The following is a 14,296-nucleotide window of genomic DNA, read 5'->3' as shown; positions in this document are numbered from 1 at the left end:
TCCCACCCTATTCCCCTATAAACCCACAACCTGCTCTGATACTAAAACTTTACTTTAAAAAATCACTAATTTCTAAACATTTAATACATATATTTAAAAATAATAAAAATACATTACAACATTTTTTTAAACATACATATAAAATACATACTAAAATACATAACACTAATATAAATATCTATATTTTTAATAACAATATTTTTGCTAACGATATTACTTACTTCGATATTACTAACTTCGATATTACTTACTTCGATATAAAAAAAACAACAATATTACTTACCTTAAGGTCGATATTCTGGTCAACGATATTCTTGACATCGATATTCTGTAGCCACGATATTAAAAACTCGATATTAGTGTAGGTCGATATTTAAAAATCGATATTTTGACTGCTCACCCTCTTATTGTGATGCAGTCCTTTCTTTAGCTCTGAAGCACTGCATAACAGCCAGAGATACTCATTCATTGCGGCTGCTGTAAGGAGAGGGCAGCTCATGTATTACATAACGCCCTGAGGACGACCTCATTAAAATGATTAAGTGCCATGTGAAAGAGGAGTGTGTGATCAATGCAGGACATTGCTCCAATATGTAAAGTGATGGCAGATTACTTATATGAACTCACTTGGGAACCACCAGAATGCTAACACTCCCCTCTGGGATTTCATTTATTGAAAAGAAGGAAAACTCTAATAAGGACTGAACAACTCTCTATGCTAACTAATGGTACACCGCGACCTCATGTTTGTACTGACTTTGATTTCTGTGTGATTTATTTGGTGTCTTATTTTTGTATGTCATACATTCAGGTATATTCATATTTACAGTTCGTGGAATACTTTATAGCCAATTCCTTTCCGAAATAACACACAATAAATTATGAATGCACAATGTTTCCGTTCCTTTGGTGTCTTATTAATATACACTTGATTTATGGCAATTGGGTGACTTTTTACTCTGATTTTAGTATATCGATCCCTCCTCCGTGCACCTTAACAGGATCATACCCTTTTTCATTCAAGACTGACAAAATCAAAGGCCTACTCTTAGGATAAGCTCCAAATATGTTAAATTCCACTCGGGAGTGGGGGGCTCCTCCGTTGGACCCGAGGGCCGTTGCCCCACTTAAATTACCCTTAAATGTAAAGCCCAATCGAGGAAAAATAAAATGGCAGTTCATTACCATTTTAATTTTCATCCCCTGTGCCAAACAAAGCGTCAGCACAGGGGGGGCCTGCTGAGTGACATCAGCAGGGAGGATGGTGGGCTGTTTATACACTGTCTAACGTGCGAATGTCTTTTTGGCTGGCCGTCTTGTGACAGCCTCCCACACATGCACACTTTAAACATATCTAACCCAGCTTGAGCAAGTGCAGGCCTCCAGAGCACTGTGGAGAGCCGGATGAGGCTGCTGCCACCAATTATGGCGCTGCTCTCATGCTGGTTAGAGCAGCGCCAGGATTGGTCAAGGGAGTTCCAGCATCCAGTTCCCGGAGTGGAGGATGTAATGTAACTTTTTTTAAATGTTATTTTCGCGCGCCATGCCCCCCTTCCCGTAGATGCCAGCCGCCACTGATTCCACCCCTCTTCAAGTTATTTGTCTTTAACTGGATATCTGTTCTGCTGAAATTAGATCAATTGAGACATCCTGACTATATTTTGGTGAACTTAGGAAAGCAGCTGGTAATATTTTGCTCTCATACTCATACTGTAGTCATGATCTATGTACAATCTATCCATTCTTTATCACTGTCTTCACTGAAATTCATCTCAAACAAAGGTTATATGGTTATATGAGGAAGACATTAAAATAAAAGGAAATGTCCTCCAAATTGCAAATGATCAGTACACCAGGAGCTTAGACACTCATTTATTTTTTTTGTTTAAAAACACGACTGTTAATGGATTGAGTAGGTTTACGGTGTAATCTCCAGTGTAAACATAAAAACTGAATAATTTGTGGTGTACAGCAAAAGACTGTTTAGCATGTCCTAGAATGTGAGGCACTATTGGATGAAAGAAAAACCTGTATGTCATCGCTTTTTGGGGGTAGGGAGTGAAGTCTAGAGGATTTTCTTGCACATTACTGCACATTACCGAAATATTGACGACATATATGACATTTGAATAATAGCTCAATTTTTAAATCACATTGAATCAAATTGTAGCTGTTTTGACCCGAGATTTGACTTTTTTCTTATTATCTGAGAAAAAAGGGAGAAATTAGCAGTTTGTTTTAACGTTTGAATTTTAAAAGAAATACACTATTTTTAATTTTTTTTTAAAATGCTCTTAAATATTCTATATACATTTCTAAGTGGTACACTTAGATCCAACTAATGATAATTTGATTATGTTTGTTTTTCTCTTTAGCTCTTGTTAAGTTTCATATTCTTGACACTGTCCAGTGTTCGGAAGCGATCATGGGTGGGGCAGTCTATGATACATTGGAAGGAAGCACCGTAGAGATTGGTTGTGATGGTGACAGCATGACAGTTAACGGAGTAAAGATGGTGAAACGCAAGGATATTGTTACTAGCAATGGTGTTATCCATCTCGTTGATCAGGTGCTGATTCCAAACTCTGGTGAGTTGCATCTTTTCATTGCTTCATTAAAGGCACGCATGAGAATTTTTGGATAGCTTAATATACTTTTGTCATGGTTCTGTTTAAACTACCATCCGGATAAGCTAAAATTGAGAGAACAAATGATAAAGGGCCAATGATTATGATTAGGGAATACATGGTTGAAATGTGTTATATCTGTAATTTGTGAGAATTAATTGGGCCCAATTCACAATGAAGGTAGGAAAAGTACTGTTTGAAATCCCCATACTGCGTGTACATGTTTTACCTGTTGTCCAGAATTCACAGTCCATCCAAAATGTATGTCTGGAAACCTGTGTCAGACACAAGTCTTCATGAGTACTTCAGGGAAGGTCATGCTACATTCCCAGCTGGATCCTTTTCCCTCTGTCCACAGAGGAGAAATCCGCACAGCAGTAATATGATACCCTGTGCAAATGCAGATAATTATTTAATTATTTTTCTATGTATGGAAAACATTTTTCCTTTTGGCGAAAGCCATTCCCCTACCCCTACACCAAATCTGGGTGCAACCCTTTCATCTTTCCACCCACCCTTGGCTGAAGGGAAAATATGACAATTTCAGGGTGGTAAGGAGAAGGGGATGAGTCTGTGAATGCTAACAAATGTCCATGTTTGTGAGTGTTCACAACATTCCAAGGATAGTCACGCCTTGAAATGCCCACTTTCACACCCCATGAGTAAGATTTATGGATGCAGAGAACTCCTCACTTGAACTCCACATATGTAAATGGGCTCACGCCTGCTAGGAATCCCTGGAAGGCATAAGTAGGATAAATATTGTATTGAACACGTTTACAACAAAATGTACCTTTGGGAATAGGCCCCGTTATCTTAATTCGAACTCAAACATAAACATATTTGTGTGAGTAACTGTGGCTTACTCCTAATTTACTACTGGACTACTCTTTCAATTACTGAAGTAAGTCATAGCTACTTCTGGAAAAATGACTGATATCAGTCTTATACAGGGCTGATTCATAATGTTCTGTGAGTGAGGCATGCTACTAAATCACAAAGCTTTTTCACGAAAAACCATGTGCTGGAAATTCATGAGCAATCACGCCCACTTCTTTAGTAGTACACAACTACTCACAGACAAGGGTTTGTGAATTGTACTCCATATATGTCTTATATGAATGCTTACATTTCTAAGTCTATCTGTCATTTTTGTTATTGTTCACCTTTGTACCAGATCTGCAACATTTACTAGTCAAAAAAGCTTCTTGTATACCAATGCAGAGTCAGATGCACTGCACTTGCTATGCCAGCCTTTCCCGGCACCAGGTAAAGGTTATCCTTCAATACCAAAGCTTCATCATGTTGTTCTTGTGCAAATCTGCTCTGTGCAAAGTGTTGTTATGTGATCTGCCACTGTAACCCAATGTGCTCAGTGCCCAAGCAGACCCTATGTTTTGTAATTTTCAATCATACGCAAATAGACAAAAATGTGTTCAACGTGGTGCATTCCATTTGAAACTAAACCAATCTTTTCTTAACCCTAGCCAAACAAGTGATTGAACTTGCCTCAAAAGACCAGAGCACATTTACAGATCTGGTGGCCCAGCTTGGGCTGGCTGCTTCTTTCAGGCCAGAAGCCGAATACACCCTTCTCGCTCCCTTGAATGGGGCTTTCTCTGGTAAGTATTAGAGACATCCTCCAAGTATTCCTTTTCAAAACTATACAGAACTTCATGAAGGTCCCTCATGGTGGTTTTCTCACTCACAGCTAGTCTAAAGCACTGGTTTGTAATTAAATATCAATAAATATATGGTACTGTACTTTAGTTTTGTGAAAAATATTCTCCACTCCATGCTCTGAGAAAAGATGCTCTAGCTTTACTTTCAACCTAGTAGACATTTTTGGAAATGCATTTTTCCAGATGTTTCTTTATATTACACTTGATTTGGCATGAATGAGAAACATGAAATGTACATTAATTCCTTAAAAGTAAAGTTCCCTTTATAGTATTTCCATTCGTTAGTAATTGAAATATAAGTATATTCATGTCTATGTCCTACAGGTGTAAAACAATTTAACAGGAAAGCATGGCACAACTTGATGTCGCTGTCTATTTAAATATTAGTTAAATCAAAGTTTCCCAACAAGTACTGGGTGAAATTTTAATTACACAAAGTGAAATTTCACATCGTTTTGCTTTGTGTGATTTCGCCTAATTTTGTAACCTTTAGAAGTGTTGTTCAAGCAGAAAATGTCTCACCAAGTGTCAACAAGTCTCCAGCAGGCATCTTGTGCGCCTTTTGTATGTGAGGTACATCCTAGTCTCAACCATTTTCTTTTTGGGCCACCAAATTACCCTGTCTATGTTCTTAAATTCTTAAACTGGTGGCCTGAGCAACACAAATTAGCTTATTTTAATGGTGTTTGATCAGTATGTTGAAAGGAAAGTATTATGTGGCAAAAATATAATTGCAGAAATATCGAGCTAAAAATTATCGAGAAGCTAATTTTCTACAGGTAAGCAAAATATTACTATACTTAACTCCTCACATATGTACCAATAAATATATATATATCTTCAAGGTATATAGATGTGGAGTTAACTTACCTACTTGCACTACTTTCTTGATATTTATTGCCTTGATATTTTTGCAACAACATTTTAGTCACACAATATTTTTCTCCTCGATTTTCTCTCTTATGACCATTTTAATGTAATGCCTACCTCAGTATTTACAGTAGAAGTTACTCCAACACAAATTACATCACACAACAAATGGTCATAATCTAGACAAGTGATGTTCAAAGCCCTGTGAAACAGCATCCTGTGCTAGCGTCAGTGGAGTCCATGTGGAAGTAACATTTTGCCATATAAAGTGACCTCTAACATTGTCATGCTAATAGGGGTTCTGAATATGATCACCCTGAATTTAGGGTTGCCTAGTAAGAGAACCTAGATTATTCTGAAACAAGTTCAGGTCTTTAAGTCAAAAGTTTCATCTGAGTATTTTTTTTCATGCTCAGGCCCTGAACCCAAACATAATCAACTGGCAGGAATTACTATAAATTTGCTTAGATCACATATCATGCTTTCTGCCTGCCTATGTAGCAATGTATTATAGTAGCCAGCTTCCCATGCAAATGAACAGTAGTCTCTGGGGAACTTCAACATACCCACTTATATCACTTTCTGATACTATACCAGAAATCATCACACTCATCAGAAAGTATGCACATGCTGTTTGACACAGTACTCTTTTTGGGTATGCCCCTGAGAAGCAGTTTAGCCTCCTTATTGCAATAGGCAGAAGCAGGCATCGACCTCCGCCGCTTGTTTAACTGATAGTTTTATGACTTGACTTAAAATAGGTGCTTCCCTAATTGAAATAGTAAGATTTAAAACTATCATCTCAAATATACTTAAATATGCATTTCTTATAACAAGTGGATAGCCACATTGTGTTACTTTGATAACAGAGGACACCATTCCAATGACTGTGCACTAATATCTTTTCTCTTGAATTCTATAAAGTAACATTTGGAGTAAAATAATGGTCTTGTAATTATAAATTAACTTTGCTGAATTTTTTGTTTGGATTGTCAGTGTGCATTCTAATAAAATATTTTCATTTGTTTGTAGATGAAACCTTAAGAATGGACCAGCGCCTCTTAAAATTAATTTTACAAAACCACATTTTGAAAACAAAATTTGTTCTGAGTGGACTCTATAATGGTCAACGTTTGGAAACCATAGGAGGCAAATATCTCAGAGTCTTTGTTTATAGAACAGTAAGTAATAATATTGAAAGTTGTAATAAACAGTGTCTGTGTGAAAAAGCCCCTTTTTACACGGCAACCCCCATTTTTTGCTGCATTTTATTGCTGGGTTTTAGACTCTGAAAACTTGGGTGTAGTCATCCAGTGTCAGGTGTATGTGCTCTGAGCCCCAAAACCTGTAGACTGTATTAATTATTGTGCCCTTCACTAGGGTGACAAGCAAAACATTGCTTCAGGCCAGTCAATGCAGTCTGACCGCTACAGTTTAGACCTGCAAACTGATGTGTCAAAATAACCCTTTTGAAAGAGAAAAGCCTTCATTTTAAATATTAATATGTCACCCCTATGTAGGCTTTGTAGCCCACAAGGTAGGGTGCAAGGAATTTAAAGAAGGGCATGTAGAAAGGCAATGTTACCATGTCTCTGCAGTGACAAGACCCCAAAAGCTGATTTTACCGTGTAAGGCTTTGTCGTATGAGAAAACTAGAGTACAGATTAAGATATTAATTCTGCTATCTTGGGTTGGAAACCAGCTAGAAAAGTAATTCAACCACTGTTTTTAAAATGTATTAAAATCCCATCAAACAGTAAAGTTAGAGTTGTAATAACTATTTTGAAATAGTAGCTTTTAGAAAGTTATCTTTTCTCTGCCTGAAGCTCCTGAAGCTGCTTTGCATTAGCCTGCGAGCAGCTGCCCTGTCAGTGTTTGACATTAATGAGGTGTAAAAACTGCTCCTAGGCCTTTTGCCAGGTTGAGCTGGGTATTAGCAGGTGATCCCTATTGACTCCGGTGGGGGGGGCAGCTGTGTAGGTTCCCGGAACTTCATTAACTTGAAATGTATAAATGTGAAGCTTACCTATTTACAGTTTAGTGCAAAGGGCAACCTAAGGAAAAGGAAGCTTTTGTTCTTTAGACCCAAAATAACCAGTTGTGCTGTAAAAGTGGATAGGGGTACCCCCTGGAAATGTTCACAATTGGTTATGGTGTGTTCAGGAATTACCCCCAACCACAGTGTAATAAAACCTACAAACCTGGCACCATACCCACGGAACACCAGAACATGTTCTGGACTTGTAGAAGGACAGAAAAAATGCTGCACCTGCTGTTTAAAACCAGTGAGGGGACCTGAATGAATAGACCTGCTCCCATTTGTGCGCAGTGCCAAGAAGAAAACTCCAATGGCCAGTTGACTAACCCCCTGTGTGGCTACATTAACATAACAAGCAGCAAGAGGCCTGGTAGCACTTTTTGAAGTGTGTCCTGACTCCTATGTGCAATTCCTGAGGTGCTGGGAGGCTTAATGGTGGCCAAATGTCCATGTCTGCTGCCTCAAGTCCCAGTGTGCAGCGGAAAGCAAACAAAAAGATCTCTTTTCCTTGAGCAAGACCTTTGAAGGGGGGGTGGAAGGTTCTAGAAGCAAGGCACCTCTGACCTATTCTGGGATGCCATATCACCTCTCTATCCCTGTCCCAACCTTTCAAATGGCATCACCGAGGAGTCACTGGTCATATCTCTTTTGGGGCTCTCAGGTCCGGCCATTGCTCACATCACTGACAGGGCCTTTCCCTCAAAGGGCCTCATTTATGAGGTTTTGCTGTAAGGCAGCGCCGCAGGCCATCCTGCTGCGCTGCCTGAATTAAAAATATTTCTCCTCTTTGTGCCGTCCATTCGCCTCACCGGGGGAGGCGTATGTTTTTAGCACTGCCTCAGGCTTACAATTTCTCGTAAATCTGGGGCAGTGTCAGAATGCCATGGATGTTGCTGGGAACGCTCTCAGCAACACCCATTGCACGCCCCTTCAATGCAGAAAACTACAATATTATTTTGTCTTTCCTCACCTTCTTTAATCTCAGTCACCTTTACCTCCACCTTTATTGCTAGCACCAGTACTACCATCACAAAATTGTCCATCAAATCCGCTTCCGACTGAAATAACTCATACCAATGTTTGAGCTCTTCAAAAACTGGACTACTTTTAAAACCAAATTCCCTGGCTTACCCATTCCTTTTCCATCACCTCTAAAAAGCTATAAACCCTGTCGCTAATACTCTGTTTAACAATTTAAGAAGTGCATTTACTTGACTGTATATCCTTATGATAGACACAAACAGACTGGTTTACAGTCATTCTTCTTCCAATTAGTATTGACATCTTTCCATGATCTTGTCCTCTATTCTTGAACGTGACACCTTTCTTTACTACAAAAAAACAATAGAGAGAGTGAGGGTAATGAGGATCCCGAACCCCCGGTCTGGATATGAGTATAAAACAAAGGAGGGAGAGAGATGCAGTCGAAAAAGATTCAATCGAAAAGAAGGGGGAGAGATAGAGAAAGGAATAATTCAGGGCAAAAGAATTTCCTATTTGGAAAAAGACCCATCACTCACCAACCTGGTTGGTGACATGCTTCATCATCTGGGTCCCACCCTGACCGCCGAATGCCGTCAGGGTGTGCTTCGACGCCTGGAATTCCAGCGGAGCGGGTTTTCGTGTGTGTAGGTGAGTGAAAACGTGAATGATGAAAAATAAAAGTGATATATTAAAAGGGTCAGCGGTGTGCTTCCTAATAATTTAATATGAAGCCACTTGGCACGATTAAAACCTGTGAATAGATATCGTAACTGGTATTAATGGCCAGTGATATCAGTGTTGGTATGTGTGTGTGGTCAACATGTTTCAACCTTTCTAGTATTTCTCAGGTTTTCGTCAGGACCAGGAATTTGAGGAACGGGGGGTCTGCACTCGCTAAGGTGCACCCACACCCTGAACCTCTGTGTACTACACCTTTATTAGAGAGTAGTTTGTTGTGCCTTCAAGCTGTTCTTGAAGGATGATTCGGATGTTAAAAAGGCTAAATATAAAGCCTCATGGTTCCCGTGGGGAGCGTGGGCTCTGAACCATTGGTTCTCTCACCGGTACGCCCGTTTACACACCTACTTCGGGGTCCCACAGTTACCGAATACAGCATTCGGTAACTGTGGGACCCCGAAGTAGGTGTGTAAACGGGCGTAACGGTGAGAGAACCAATGGTTCAGAGCCCACGCTCCCCACGGGAACCATGAGGCTTTATATTTAGCCTTTTTGACATCCGAATCATCCTTCAAGAACGGCTTGAAGGCACAACAAACTACTCTCTAATAAAGGTGTAGTACACAGAGTTTCAGGGTGTGGGTGCACCTTAGCGAGTGCAGACCCCCCGTTCCTCAAATTTCTGGTCCTGACGAAAACCTAAGAATTACTAGAAAGGTTGAAACATGTTGACAACACACACATACCAACACTGATATTACTGGCCATTAATACCAGTTACGATATCTATTTACAGGTTTTAATCGTGCCAAGTGGCTTCATATTAAATTATTAGGAAGCACACCGCTGACACTTTTAATATATCACTTTTATTTTTCATCATTCCCGTTTTCACTCACCTACACACACGAAAACCCGCTCCGCTGGAATTCCAGGTGTCGGAGCACACCCTGACGGCATTCGGCGGTCAGGGTGGGACCCAGATGATGAAGCATGTCACCAACCAGGTTGGTGAGTGATGGGTCTTTTTCCAAATAGGAAATTCTTTTGCCCTGAATTATTCCTTTCTCTATCTCTCCCCCTTCTTTTCGATTGAATCTTTTTCGACTGCATCCCTCTCCCTCCTTTGTTTTATACTCACCTTTCTTTACTCCACATATCCAAAAACAATGTGAACTCACTGTTCACAAATGTGCCAGTGTTTTAACAAGGTTCACAAATTTAACTCTGCTGGCCTCCTTCAAATGGAATACTTAACAGCTATCATTACCCACAACATATTCTTAAAGGTCCTCAAACACAGCTCTTTAAAATTAAAAAGGATAGCATGCTACATTAGTCGCCTGCCTTCTTTTGGAACTGATTTCCTAGTACAGAATCAATCCTGGGCAATAGGCTTGCACCCATACACAACCAAAGACGGTGAGTAGAAGTTTGAACACCCAAACCTAATTTTCTATCCCAGGTGTAGGTATTATTAATTCATATTTTACAAACTCTTGTCTCTGACAATTTGAAGGTTAGTGAGTAAACTATACCAAGAAAAAGAGCAGTCTAGTTTATAAAGTCTTAATCTGTTCAGACAGTTCAGTATCTGAAGACTTCTTCTCGCATGTTGCAGTGGTTATCAGAAAAGAAACAGACAGCTTGAGCATTTTTGTCTACACAATGTTTCCGAAGCTAGCAAGCAGCACAAAAAGCAGATGTTTTCAGTCTGACTGCCACTTACTTTTCTCTTTTAGCTTGTTTTTCTACCTGTTGTGAGATAACAAAACATAGACTATTTGGAACTCACTAACCATCTTTGACTGACCGTGATAAGAAAACAATTTGTAGCCTGTATATAAGGTGTCTAACTCTGTGCTTTAACCTTTTTATCAGTCTGTATGCATTGAAAATTCCTGTATGCTTAGAGGAAGCAAAGAAGGAAGAAATGGTGCCATTCATGTTTTCAGGCAGATGATAAAACCAGCTGAAAGTTCAATGTTTGACATTCTCATGCAAGATAAACGTTTCAGGTGAGATATGGTTCACATCCCAAGCTTTCTCTTTTTACTCCCATTTCTGTTGATGATTACCAGGCTACGTTTTTGAAATAGGTGCACTAAATATATATATATATATATATATATATATATATATATATATATATATATATATATATATATATATATATATATCTGTAACCTGACTATATATAATATGAACACAGACTCACAGAGGACAACATGGAATTTAATAACACTACTGAGTTTGAGAATGGCCTATGCACTTACAAGAGGTGAAACCTGAGTGGGCCATGCTACCCAACCCCTCCCTTAACAATGTTAATAAAAAGCATAATACACTCAGCGGATCTGCACATATAGTTTATACGATGCTGCTCATTTTGGTACATGAGCTATAAAACAGATACTAAAGCAGCCAGAACACAGACCCTTTGCACAGACCTATAGTATGCTTTAAGCATTGAAATTCAAGAGGATGAACATCCAGAGGAATCTCAGATGAATTCTACCTTTACTTAGTTAAAACATGCCATTTGACCTTTGTACTGTAGTGATAAATGACAGAGTCAGTGTTTAGTATATGTGCATCAAATTGCATGTTGTATTGAACCAAAATTATGTTAAGTAAGATGCTATGAATTGGTATGTTATGTTCAGTAGTTCAATAAAACTTAGCAGTTCTTCAACACAGACTGTTCTTTAGCCAACGCAGAGGTCTACATTTTTACTGTTTGAAGCAAACATCGAATTATTTACATATTTTACATACAGGGATTGATCAATATAAACAGTTTATGACTATGTCTATGAGTGTTTACATCATTAAACTCTTTAGGCATTAATATGATCTATCAAACTGCATTTCTAAATGTGAGTATGAATACGCAGCTCATATTTTTGCCTATGGGTTTAATGAGATGCAATGTACCACCTTATATTGAAGTTCTTCCGTTTAACTTTAATTATGTATAACATTTAATAACGGTATATGTTTCAATATGCCACATTAACATCATCTTTTAATTCCCACCTGATATTGGCATTGCTTTTTGTTTCTAAAAATGTATTCATTATAATTTTGGGTTTTACTATTTCTACCGTTAACCATTTGAGCTCATCAGAATATGGCACCAACATCGAGTGGGCGGTCATATGTTTTTGATTGCAAATGCTTAACTGCATTGTCTGCTAACACATTAGTGTTAATGATGCATTAAGAGATTTTGTGAAAGATTGGATTGACCTAGCTTTATAATTTGAATTCAAAGTTCTCAAAAATTGCAACATTTACTTTGAGTTGCAATGCACTTCATCAGTATCTTCTAACAACTATAGCTTGTACTTGTTTCTGTTCTCCGGTAATCAAACCGTGCACATTAAATAATAAACAACCGGGACTGGCATAATGATTTAATAACTCTAGGATGCTGTTTCTATCTTGTAACTGGGATGTTACTTATAGTTTGACATAACAATACACTTACAATTTTCAGTTTCTCTCCAGACCTCACACTCACGCATTGCATCACATTATTTTGGGAAGATAATCTCAGAGTCAACATGCATATTGGTTTATAATTTATCTGTGTATGTGCATTGTGAAGAACTCTATATAAATTGCACTTGAACCTTCTCAAAATGGTTAATGCAGAGATATAGGCAGCCCTTAGATGTAATAAGTGCACATTTTGCATATAATACGGCTTTTGATTTAAAAAAAAAATTATTTGAATTTGTTTTTTCTGACATACAAGTATGTCTTTGGAATATAATAACTTTCAAAGAGTGGATAGATATCACTATCCAAACAGTCTGCCTGTTCTGTAGCATTTAAAACAAGCATTGGCATAGCCAATAGGTCTCGCTTTTGGGACCTTATAAGTATTTAGTTATGCAGCACAATGTCCTTGGTGCAGCAACATCAACTGTTGTGTGGCTAAACTCTTATAAGGTCCCGAAGGCGAGACGTATTGGCTATGCCAATGCTTGTTTTCTCTCTCCTCATCTGCCTTCTCATGCTCTCTTCACTTGCTGCCCTCATTTCCAACATTGAGAAATCAAATAAAAAAAGTGAAATTGCTTGCATAGCATTCATTATGGAAAAGCACACTTTAAAAGCAATGTGTTAAAAGTAAAACAGATACTTCTGGATAAGAAAAAGTGCTCCCAATGTCCCTAAAATGTCACTTTCCAAATGAAGCATTTCAGATCAAACCTCATTTGTTTGTAACGCCGTCCTGAACATCTCACCCGTATCTATGAAGAAAACGCACTGATTCCGTTAAGTGGGAGCTCTTCTTCTGCAGCACAGGGGTGGCCGGCTGCCAACCTGTCAGTGGGCAAAGTTTGAATGGAAACTGAACATAATGCTATGGTTCATATTTGGATTCAAAATATTCACCAAGCGCCTAGTATTGCCACGTGGCACAAGCAGAAAAGCTCAAATGTAATTTAAGTCTACTTTTATTAATTAGATCCTATTAAAGTTAAAGCTGTCAGTCAGTCAGTCAGTCAGTCAAAACCACTTTAATCGATTAATTAAAATCATAAAAGTACATCACAATAGTTCATACACATAATTAAATACCATTGATGATTTTCACGTCATAAATATTTCCGCACCTCGTCACCTCAGCTTAGTTCTTGCTGAGTTGCCCAGAATGTTTCCATGTTGAGTTGGCGACCAGGCAAGTTCATTGGGATGATAAAGTTGGAGCGCGCGCAATATACGAATTATGATCACATGTGTACCGCCCGCATCCACAGTATACTTCATGTGCCCCAAAAGAGTGATCGGGATGCGCAAGCTGGAAGCCTGTTTCACAAAATGACAGCGAGCCTGACTCTGTTTTTCACAGTACGAAGGCCAAGTAAAGAAAAGAACAATTTTTTAAATGTATGTCAAGCGCTGTGACTGAAAAAGCTTATTTTCCACCTGAGTTCTTATTCGTACATTGTACCGTGTTGTGGTACATGCAACGTGTACAATAACATAATAAATAAATCACGCCTTGTAGAAGGGTGGGTGGAATCACATAAAAGTATTACTGTCACAGTTATAGGAGTTTGTTTTTTCACTTGTTGTTATGTTCCAAATAACAAATTGAGGCGGGTGCTTGCCTAGCTGCATTCTTCCCAGACAATCAGCGCAGGAGTACAAGTAAAGAAGAAACGCAAGCAGAGAGGGAGGGCGAGGGGCTAGGTGAGGAGGAGGAGAGAGGAAGGAGAGTGAAGGGGCGAGCAGAAGCGAGAACCGATAGGCGGAAGATGAAAGAACGGAGCAAAAAGAACGCAAAGAGGGGAGGGAGAAAGCAAAGGAGAGTTAAAATGTGACAGAGGGCAGAAAAGGCAGAGAGGGGAAGAAGGGTGGCAGGAGCGAAAGGAGCTGAAGAACAAACATGGTGAGGC

General features: G+C 38.9%; 1 protein-coding gene across 18 annotated transcripts in view; it reads left to right on the top strand.

The window, feature by feature from the left end:
* The window catches only part of POSTN (periostin), a 161,137-nt gene that overhangs the window by 86,132 nt on the left and 60,709 nt on the right, over positions 1-14,296 (top strand). For all 18 annotated transcript variants that reach the window (XM_085621745.1, XM_085621755.1, XM_085621752.1 and 15 more), the window contains exons 8-11: positions 2,376-2,588; positions 4,115-4,249; positions 6,212-6,360; positions 10,761-10,897. In XM_085621745.1, the coding sequence (XP_085477871.1) occupies positions 2,376-2,588; positions 4,115-4,249; positions 6,212-6,360; positions 10,761-10,897 (634 nt within the window). The remainder of the gene's footprint in view (positions 1-2,375; positions 2,589-4,114; positions 4,250-6,211; positions 6,361-10,760; positions 10,898-14,296) is intronic.

The sequence above is a fragment of the Triturus cristatus genome, chromosome 8, assembly GCF_964204655.1.
Source record: "Triturus cristatus chromosome 8, aTriCri1.1, whole genome shotgun sequence".
NCBI classification, from domain to species: Eukaryota; Metazoa; Chordata; class Amphibia; order Caudata; family Salamandridae; genus Triturus; species Triturus cristatus.
The sequence above is the reverse complement of the archived record's forward strand: the minus strand, read 5'-3'. Positions and strand labels throughout refer to the sequence as shown.